At 39.0% G+C, this 11,091-nt stretch overlaps 1 protein-coding gene across 1 annotated transcript in view; it reads right to left on the bottom strand.

The window, feature by feature from the left end:
* The window catches only part of CTR9 (CTR9 homolog, Paf1/RNA polymerase II complex component), a 35,869-nt gene that overhangs the window by 13,974 nt on the left and 10,804 nt on the right, over positions 1-11,091 (bottom strand). Inside the window, exons 6-13 of the mRNA XM_012803629.2 lie at positions 9,561-9,709; positions 7,130-7,237; positions 5,547-5,654; positions 5,212-5,448; positions 4,902-4,991; positions 4,668-4,796; positions 4,374-4,557; positions 2,057-2,145 (exon numbers count right to left, since the gene is read on the bottom strand). Of these exons, the coding sequence (XP_012659083.2) occupies positions 2,057-2,145; positions 4,374-4,557; positions 4,668-4,796; positions 4,902-4,991; positions 5,212-5,448; positions 5,547-5,654; positions 7,130-7,237; positions 9,561-9,709 (1,094 nt within the window). The remainder of the gene's footprint in view (positions 1-2,056; positions 2,146-4,373; positions 4,558-4,667; positions 4,797-4,901; positions 4,992-5,211; positions 5,449-5,546; positions 5,655-7,129; positions 7,238-9,560; positions 9,710-11,091) is intronic.

Below are 11,091 nucleotides of genomic sequence, written 5' to 3'. Positions count from 1 at the left end.
ACGCTCACAGCAACCTCCAACTCCTGGGCTCAAGCGAGTCTCCTGCCTCCGCCTCCCAAGTAGCTGGGACCACAGGTGCCCGCCACAACGCCCAGCTATTTTTTGGTTGCAGCCGTCATTGTTGTTTGGTGGGTCCGGGCTAGGGATTCGAACCCGCCACCTCAGGTGTACGTGGCTGGCACCTTAGCCGGTTGAGCCACAGGCGCCGAGCCCACAATAGTGATTTTCAAACTGAGATAAAATCAATTTGGTGTGTGGTTATCAGCACGATCAATGCAACAGAATGGAATAGAATAAAAATACCAGTGTTTTAGCAAGAGAAAATAACGATTTGTGAAAGTTTTGTTTTAGTTGTTTGTATACACATGTATGTCAGGACCGGGCTATGATGTGAAATCTATGTCTTACTCTGGTCCACAATCAAAAAGTCTAGATGGCTGTTATGATTTCATTCGAAACTTCAAGAAACTACAATTCTATAACTTTTTCTCATATGGATCTAACTAATTCACAAGTAAGGTAAACCAGAGTGGGTAAAAGACACATGAGCCAGGTCACATTTGCTGAAGTGCAGGTGAAGGAACAGGATAGGAGAAGGAAAATAGAAGGGATATATTTAAAAAATATTTTCCCTATTTATTACACGATTGAAAATGCAACCTATTATGCTCTTTAGTATCTTTTTTTTTTTTTTGAGACAGAGTCTCACTATGTTGCCCTCGGTAGAGTGCCATGCTGTCACAGCTCACAGAAATTTCAAACTCTTGGGCTTAAGCAATTCTCTTGCCTCAGCCTCCCAAGTAGCTGAGGCTACAGGTGCCTGGCCTAAGGTGACCAGACGTCCGACTTTTGGTGGGACAGTCCTGATTTTTAACAGCCCCTCATCCCGCAGTATATTAAAAAAGTCCTGATTTTAAGAAAGAATGCATGACAAGCTAGGGAACAGGGAGGGGGAGAACAGGAAGGAAATATATGGTTTTTAGCTGCCATGTGGCTATTTCGCCAGGATATGAGTTTTATATTATTTTTGTTAATTTTAGAATGTTAAACTTTAATAAGAACAAATAATTGTTGAGAATTGATTATTGAGAACTGCTTATCAAAGTTCGCATTGTTGATCAGTTGTTAGAATTCGACCACCATTGTTTGGACTTAATGAACAATGGCATTTTTTGGCATTGGCAACCACGAAAACATTTTGTAACTGTCTCTCAGATGATACACATCGTACTGTGTGATAGTGCTAGTTAAATAAGTGATGTCAACAAATCAGCTATTCAGATAATTTAGGTAATTTATTTATTTTATGAATTTAGCAGATAGTACTCATACTATTTATATTTTATAGTGGCGGCAAAAACTCTAGCGCAGGCCTTGAAAGTGAAACTTACGACTTACCATGTATCATTATTAAAAAAATACATCGATAAGGAAAATGTTAAATCTTGGGCATCAGCAAAAATCACAATAGAGAACAAATGGTTAGAAATATTTCATCATTTTGAAACAAACCATGTTCCATATAATAATGCACTAAAAATTGTGGGATACACGCTGTCCTTACCAGGAACTAATGCTGTGACTGAACGCATTTTTTCTATGGTAAATAGTGTGGACATGGGAAAAATCACAATTAAGTGTTGAGACTCTGAAAGCCATTTTATGTGTGAAATGTAATTTAACAGATTCTTCTGAAAAATTTCATGACCTTTTAAACAACGACAGCAGTCTACTAAAAAAATTCACTCAAATGAGAAATATGCCAAAGAATAAAATAATACTATAATTTTTTAATGTATATTTGTAAATTGTACTTATGTTGAAATTAAAAAAATATTATAATACTATTTTTGTGTTCTATGAAAATTTTTGTTGCTCCATATAGACCAAATTTTTAATTAAGAAACCAGCCCCTCCCACCCCCCCACCCCCATCAATGGTGTCCCCCTTTACCAATGTTAAAATCTGGTCACCTTACATTATATGGAAAATCTGATCTACAGGGAGAAAAAAGTAAAATAATTATTTCTCAAACGTAACAGTTAATATTACCAACCTGATTAATCTGAAGAGCTTCCTTAAACCAATCTGAAGCCTCATAAAAGTTTCCTTTATCTCTGGCCATGGCTCCTAAGCGCAAATAGCCTAAAAACATACATTTAAAACTTTTACATTCAAAATATTAGCTATAAAAAAATCATTAACTTTAAAGTCAAACTTTTTTGGGGGGGAGGGGGACAGTTTCACTATGTGACCCTCAGTAGGAGTGCCAGAGCATCACAGCTCACAGCAACCTTCAACTCTTGGGACTTAAGCGACTCTCTTGCCTCAGCCTCCCAAGTAGCTGGGACTACAGGCACCTGCCACAACGCCTGGCTATTTTTTGTGGTTGTTGAAGTTGTCATTGTTGCTTAGCTGGCCTGGGCCGGGTTCAAACCTGCCAGCCTGGGTGTATGTGGCCCGTGTTGTAACCACTGTGCTATGTGCACCAAGCCATAAAGTCAAACTTTTGAAACAAATGGTTTTTGTTAATACATCTATACAAGGAACAAAAAAGTTCTAGAGGTTAAAAAAAAAAAATCAAACATCAATCAATTTTGTCACCATCTAGTCTTTGTGTTTGAAAGCTAAGATTGCTCTCGTCTACTCTAGTCCCTTGGTCTAAATACTTATCTCAACCTAAAATATTTAAAAATTTGCAGTTGGTCTCTATTTCCAATTTCTCACCAATTTATACCACTGTCAATTATCTCTTTTAAAAAAGCTGCTTGCCATATGGCAAAATAGTAAAAGCATGGATTACTAGTTAGAAGACCTGGGCTTTTGCTTTGGTTTTTCCACTTAAATGACAATAATGTACCACACAAATATAAGTTGTTTTCTCTAGAAAATGTCATTCTCCTTGAGGAACCCCATCGAATCAATTCAAATTCAGTCTAGCCTTCAATTAAAATCTTGCTTATTTTAAATCACCTTTGCATCCATAACAGCATGATAGATGCCAAGTTTAAGGTTCCTTATTCGACTATAGAGTCAAAATATCATGCTTTAGGTTCTTTTAAAGGAAGTCCAATTTATTGCCCTCAGTAGAGCGCTATAGCATCATAGCTCACAGCAAACTCAAACTCTAGGGCGTAAGTGATTTTCTTATCTCAGCCTCCCAAGTAGCTGGGACTACAGGCGCACACCACAACGCCTAGCTATTTTTCTTTTTTTTTTTTAAGAGACAGGGTCTTGCATTTGCTCAGGCTGGTCTTAAACCTGTGAGCTCAGGCAATCCACCCACCTTGGCCTCCCAGAGTGCTAGAATTTCAGGCATGAGCCACCACACATGGCCTGTAAATTATATATATATATATATTTTTGAGACAGTGCCTCAAGCTGTCCCCCTGGGTAGAGTGCTGTGGCATCACAGCTCATAGCAACCTCCAACTCCTGGGCTCCAGCAAGTCTCCTGCCTCTGCCTCCCAAGTAGCTGGGACCACAGGCACCCGCCACAACGTCTGGCTATTTTTTTTTTTTTTTTTTTTTTTTTGGTTGCAGCCATCATTTTTGTTTGGCGGGCCTGGGCTGGATTCAAACCCACCACCTTAGGTGTATGTGGCTGAAGCCTTAGCCACTTGAGCCATAGGTGTCGAGCCTGTAAATTATATTTTAATTAAAAACTGTTCAAAATTTATAAGGTACAGGTTGCAATAAAGTTAAACTAGGAAAGTTTACTAATAATTGTTTCAAGAAAAACATCTCTTGCTCACTATTATAAACAGAGCAAAAATGCTCATATGAAATCAAAGTAGGAGAGTTATAAGGGTAAATCCATTAGCAAACATGCTGAGGAACTGGCAAAAGCTTCATAAAATTAGCTGACCCACTGAAACCTAGTCACTGAAATCTGGTCCAACTAGTTTTTGTTATTTCTTTTATTGTTTAGCATAAATACAAATAAAGCTGTACCTTTTAAGGACACAAATTTGCCTTGAAGAAAAGGGGATATCAGAACCCTCATCTTTTTGTTTTGGAGACACAGTTTCAAGTTGTCGCCCTTGGTAGAATGCTGTGGCATCACAGCTCACAGCAACCTCAAACTCTTGAGCTTAAGTGATCCTCCTGCCTCGGCTTCCCAAATAGCTGGGACTACAGGCACCTGCCACAACGCCTGGCTATTTTTTGGTTACAGAAGTCATTGTTGTTTGGCAGGCCCAGGCTGGATTTGAACCCACCAGCTCCAGTGTATGCGGCTGGTGCCTTAGCCACTTGAGCTACAGGCACCAAGCCAGAACCTTCATGCTTTTTACTACTGGTTCTAAGAAAGCTTTTTTTTTTTTTCCAGGAATAAAGAAGTTCTATTACATAAGAAAGTTTAAAATTCTTACAGTCAACATAATTAGGATGTTCTCGCAAGATGTTTTTATACAGTTTTTCTGCTTCATGGAATTCACACATCGCCTCATACAGCCTGGCTAAATTGTATGATGTTGTAACAGATATGGCATTATAATAATGTTCATCATGCTCAGCTTCTGCCTTTGCACGATCCAATGATGCCAAAAAATATTTCTAGAAAGAAAAATTGTACTGTTAAGACTTAGCAGATACATCTAAAAAAAGGTATGCATTCAACTTGACCACCTATTAAAAAAAAAAAGGGAATATTCCTATTGTCCTACCTTTGCCTCTCCTAGGTTTCCAAGTCTAAAATGGAGGGCACCCACATTGTTCAGAATCTCTGGGGGGACATCGGCCTGCACTTTCTCCTGAAGGATTCGTGTTGCTGTTCCGTAGGCTGAAAGGGCACCCTGTATTTACATGGTCAATAGAACATAAGCGAAAATGGAAGAGAAATACTACATCATGCTTACAAAAAATACACTGTGGAGGAGATAAACATCATTACTAAATACCTGTATATCAGTCTGTTCTAAGATTTGTGCCAATTCAATCCAAGCTTCAACATCGTCAGGATACTGTTCTGTGACCTTTTTCAAATGGCCCTAGAATGAAGAGATTAAACTAAATCATTCCATCTATAGCCAATCAAAATAAAAAATGAGGTCTATTCAAACCTATTTAATAAGTCAACTGTTTCTTATCTAAACTGAAACAAGCACAGCTAACAAAACTGCTTCTACCATACCTCTACTAGCAATAACAAGAAATGAGGAATGCGAGTCTAAGGACAGCTAACAGAAAATAGCTAGACTTAAAATGTACCTTGGCAATATCTCGTTTTTCTTGATCTTCAGAGGCAGCATAGAGAGAGCCAAGAATTTTCATGGTTTCATAATTATTAGGATAAGCTTTCAAAACTTTCTCAAAGCACTGAGATGCATTTTCTTTGTCACCTCGATAAATATACATTTGTCCCAAACCAAAAAATGGTAGCACAAAAGAGGACGAGGCAAACTGTGTGGCTTGATAGTAGTACTGAAAAGCTTGGTCATAATCTTCCTAAAAAATGAAAATAAAGTAAGACCAACAATATGCACAAAAGTGTAAAAAGGACCTAAAAGACTTAGATATTTAGAGAAGTTACAAAGTTCTCTTACCTGAACATGGAATGATCTAGCCAGCTGATAACAGCTTTCCGCTTGCATAGCTTCCACTTCTGTATTATGGAACGCATGGAGAGCCAGGTGCTGGACTTTACTATAATCCTGAATTGTGAAGATTACCAGATCAACTGAGTGAATGCTTAAGATAGCTTGTGTAGCTGTTTTATCTTAAACAGTAACACTTCATTTACCTAAAAGATACATTTCCATCTTCTTCCTATTTGCCTTTTAGTACTCTAACAATTATAGCCTAATCAATAATTCATTATCATAGGGGAATGTGCTTCTAAAGTCAGAGAAGAGTAAAGCACTGTGGTCCAATAAGCTGTGTAATCTTAGACTCGAGGGCTAAGATATTCATGTATTCCTTATAGCTATTATTCACAACATTGCAGCTATTATGCATGACAACACTGCAGTTATTACTGAAGGTTTTTTTTTTTTTGAGACAGAGCCTTAAGCTGTCGCCCTGGGTAGAGTGCTATGACATCACAGCTCACAGCAACCTCCAACTCCTGGGCTCAAGTGATTCTCCTGCCTTCACCTCCCAAGTAGCTGGGACTATAGGCACCCACCACAATGCCTGGCTATTTTTTGTTGCAGCCATTGTCGTTTGGCGGGTCCGGGCTGGATTCGAACCTACCAGCTAAGGTATATGTGGCTGGCGCCTGAGCCGCTTGAGCCATAGGCACCAAGCCAAAACTTTCATGTTTCGTGTTTTTACATACAAACTTTGTCAGTGAAATCAGGAGGGTTTTCACCAAGACAACAAATCAGTGGTATTTTAAGTCTCTTTGTTGTCTTGGTGAAAACCCTCCTAAGCCCCGTGATCACATCCTCATTTCTCTACCATTACTGGACAGAGTCCTTTATTTTTACATTTAAATTTGTTTACATGTCTTTTTTTTTTTGCAGTTTTTGGCTGGGGCTGGGTTTGAACCCGCCACCTCTGGCATATGGGGCTGGCGCCCTATCCCTTTGAGCCACAGGCGCCGCCCCATGTCTATTTTTTTCATAGAAAAAGAACTCCTTGAGTGCAAAACCCATGTCTTAGTCACCTATAGAACCCAACTGCAGTGTTGGATATGGTATAAAGGGTCAATAAGTTATTAAGTGAATGAATGAATGAACAAATATACCCACCCCCAAGTAACTAATACAATCTCTAATATGGAGAAAAAATAAAAAACTGAACATTTTCTTTTCTTTTTTTTTTTTTGAGACAGAGCCTCAAGCTGTCCCCCTGGGTAGAGTGCCGTGGCACCACAGCTCACAGCAACCTCCAATTCCTGGACTCAAGCGAGTCTCCTGCCTCAGCCTCCCAAGTAGCTGGGACCACAGGCGCCCACCACAACACCTGGCTATTTTTTGGTTGCAGCCGTCATTGTTGTTTGGCGGGTCTGGGCTGAATTTGAACCTGCCACCTTAGGTCTATGTGGCTGGCGTCTTAGCCACTTGAGCCACAGGCACCGAGCCCTGAACATTTTCAAATATTTCTCATATTAAAAAAAGAAAACAGAAACAAATATTAATGTAGTACGAAAAAACCCCAGAGTTTAAAAATAAATGACTTCTACCTTTTTGAAGAAAAAGTGATTTGCCAAATGGTTCAATACCATTGGGTTGCTAGGATCAATAGTATAGGCTCTGGAAAGAAGCTGGACACCATTTTTGATGGAATCAGCCTAAAAGAAAATATTAGAACAAAGTGGAGTGAAAACATTACTTAACACTCTTCCAAAGTTTTCCTTACAGTCACAAGAAATAAGATTATGTAATCCTAAATTCAGACACCAACATATAGCTCTTACTTTAGTTAATCTCCATTGGTGTCAAAACATTTCAAATGGTATATTACCAAATTGTTAGAATTTAGTTTTCTTAACAAGCTTCATTGTAGAAGCACCCCTACTATAATGGATACCCTATACTCTGATGTTGGGTGCATGTAATAAATATATATTTGATATCACAGCCTTAAGTAATCTACTGCTGACAAATAATAGAAAATATATTATAAAAATTTACCATTTTCAACAGCTTCATTGAACTTTACTAGTTGTCCACTTTATTATTATTATTTTTTTTGGCTGGGTTTGAACCCGCCACCTCCAGCATATGGAGCCGGCGCCCTCCTCTTTTGAGCCACAGGTGCCACCCCGAGTTGTCCACTTTAAATGAGTGATTGGTATATATGTTATGTGAGAGAGACAGACAGCAACCTGTGCCACTTCACCATTATGACAGGAAGTAGAAACCTCTGAAGATTTTTATTTTTATTTGTTTATTTACAGAGTCTCAAGCTGCTGCCATGGGTAGGAGTGCTGTGGTGTCACAGCTCACAGCAACCTTAAACTCCTGGGCTTAAGTGATTCTCTTGCCTTAGCCTCCTAAATAGGGAGACTACTAGATGGGACTATAGGTGCCCACCACAATGCCTGGCTATTTTTTGGTTGTAGTTGCCATTATTGTTTGGCAGGCCCGGGTTGGATTTGAACCCGCCAGCTCTGGTACATGAGGATGGCGCCCTAGCTGCTGAGCTACAGGCGCAGAGCCAGCCTCTTAAGATTTTTAAATATCTATATTGCATCTGTAATTAAATCTCCCTTTTAATCTTTAGTTTTTTTTTTTTTGTTTTTTTTTTTGGCGGTTTTTGGCTGGGCCTGGGTTTGCACCTGCCACCTCTGGCATATGGGGCCGGCGCCCTACTCCTTTGAGCCACAGGCGCCGCCCCTTTAGTGTTTTTTAATTTTGATGTTGTGTCACTTTTTTCCTCTTCTTATTTTCTTTTTGGCCCGGGCTGGGTTTGAACCCACCACCTCTGGCACCCTACTCCTTGAGCCACAGGCGCCGAGAGTTATCTATTTTCTTAGTCCCCATTACCCACTTCTCTCTTCCCCACAAAGATGAAATCCTAGCCATCATCTTGGTAGGACAGATATTTGTGAATTACCCAACAACTATTTTACTCCTCTTACCCTATGAACTGAATCCAGAATTTGTAGCCTGTGGACATCATTTGATTTCAGAAAGGAAAGCAAGCTCCCTTCCCCTCCTCCCCAACCCCAGATGAATCATGACTCATTTACACCAGTCCAGATAAACTATTTCCATTCTCTAAAGAATAGCCTAAGGCAGTGGTCCTCAATTGGAGGTATTATTTTTTGTTATCACAACTACGGATAGTTTTTGGGCAGAGGCCAGGAATGCTGCTAAATATTGTACAATGGATGGGATAGTTCCCCCAACAAAGAATTACCCAACCCACAATGTTGGTGATTCTGTGATGATAGTGATCATGCTGTGATTCTGTTTAGGACCATTGTACATAAAGGGAAGCATGATGGGGAGCTTCCTTCTTACTGGAAGATAGAGCTTCTCTAAGAGAAAGATTTTATTCTTTCTCTTTCCTCCCTCCTTATAAGACTGATGTAATAATGAGATGCCTGGAGACGTAGCGGCCATTTTGTGACTATGAAATGACAAAGAAAGGCCACATGATAAGGAAGGGAGGCAGAAAGAAAGAAAACCCTGGTTTTGATGACAATGAGGATCAAATCTGAGATTTCAAACATCTAGTTGAATAAACAATTAAGAACTTTTATTTTACGGCAATGGAATATGGTTTTTTCTGTACTCGTAACTGAAAACATTCCAAACTGATGTACAGATCTATGAACTATTACTTGAGATTCTAAAATTCAAAAAGCTCTAAAGTAAGTTTTTTTGTAATCTTAGAACAAACCCATTTGGTATCAACACTTTATCTGAATTGCGAGGTTGTCCTATTATTAGTGTGAACAGTCATTCATTTTGCCACAGAAATGTAAGTTTGCTTTCCAGATATGTCCCAATAAATAGGCTGTTACATATCATGCAGTACAGGTACCCTATTACCTTTCTATAATCCTGATTTCTAAGACAAATATGTCCCCAAAAGTTTTTAAGGTTAGAGGCTATAAGCCTGACAAATCAGTTAGGAACCAGATAATTTTTTCACTTACATACCTCTTTATTGTTGAGTTCTAGAACAGCCAGTCCAACCAATGCTCCCACACACTTGGAATTGAGTTCCAGGGCCCTGCTGAATGCCAGACGAGCTTTCTCTAGTTTGTTAAGCTTCACAAAACAATGACCCATTCCTAAACGAACTTCCGCTAGGAGAAAAAAAAATCAAAATCAAGTCATTCAATCTAGGGCATTTTTTTAGGGTTCAATTCAATTACAAAAATTCTTAAACATTTTATTTTATGGGTTGCAAAAGCCACCAAATTAACTTCAGTGTAACTATACTATAAAGTATTTTGGTTTACCTGGGGGTAAACCTGGTTTACTGGTTTTACGGGGGTTAGATCACATACCATTCCCCACCCTCTCCCCTACTGTGGACAGCTTTCTCACCATAGAACAGACCTATAACATTGGTATTTTTATTGTCTTCTAACATCCCTGCTACACTGTACCTTCAATTTCTCATTTTTGAGGAGAGTTTCCTAAACAGAAAACAAAATTTCCATTAAGACTTTATAAATATTGTGACTGATTAAATGCACATATTGTCATTCCCCTTAAGAGCTAGGCTCACACATGCTGCCTCATTTCAAGGCTATGCCAAAATCCAAACCTGCTGCCATTTCCTTTCTTCCCATTCTCGCGTGAATCCACTCCACCACCCCAGTAAAACAGCTTTCATCATGGTCACTAATGATTTGTATGCCACTAAATCCAATAATCAATTCTCTCTCCCTATATTCCCTGGTCTAACAACAAAATTTCCTATCACCTTTTCTGGCAATATTTTACATTTGACTTCAAGGACACTGAATTTACTGTTTTCTTCCAACCCTCTGGCTGTTATCGTATCTGGCTCCATTACTGATTCTTCGCTTTCCTGATTTTTTTTTTTTTTTTTTTTTTTTTTTTTTTTGCAGTTTTTGGCCAGGGCTGGGTTTGAACCAGCCACCTCCAGCATATGGGGCCAGTGCCCGTATTTTCCTGATTTCTTAATGTCAGAGTGCTCTAGGGCTCCATCTGTAGCCCTCTTTTCTACCTATACGAACTCCTCTGGGGACCTCACATAGTCTTAAGGCTTTATACATCATACTGATGGTTTCCAAAATAATTACTTCAGGCCAGGCCTCTTTCCTGAATTCCAGCCCTTCTGATCTCTTCACTTAAATGTCTAAAAGGCATTTCAGGGCAGCGCCTGTGGCTCAAAGGAGTAAGGCACCGGCCCCATATGTGGAAGGTGGTGGGTTCAAACTCAGCCCCGGCCAAAAACTGCAAAAATAAATAAATAAATGGGTTTGTAAAAAAATAAAATAAAAAAAAAGGCATTTCAAACTGTTCATGTCTAAAATTAGTTCATCTCAACAAAAATAAATAAATAAAATAAAATTCGTTCATCTCAAACTATTTCCTAAATGTAGTAAAATGTAATTCTTTTCTAATTGCTTCTGTGAAGGAGTTACCTTTGACTTTTCCTCTTTCTTACTCATCACATCTACTCTATTCGCCCTCCCTCAAAATATATTCAGAA

Source organism: Otolemur garnettii, unplaced genomic scaffold, assembly GCF_000181295.1.
Source record: "Otolemur garnettii isolate 467f Iridium unplaced genomic scaffold, OtoGar3 scaffold00001, whole genome shotgun sequence".
NCBI lineage: Eukaryota > Metazoa > Chordata > Mammalia > Primates > Galagidae > Otolemur > Otolemur garnettii.
The sequence above is the reverse complement of the archived record's forward strand: the minus strand, read 5'-3'. Positions and strand labels throughout refer to the sequence as shown.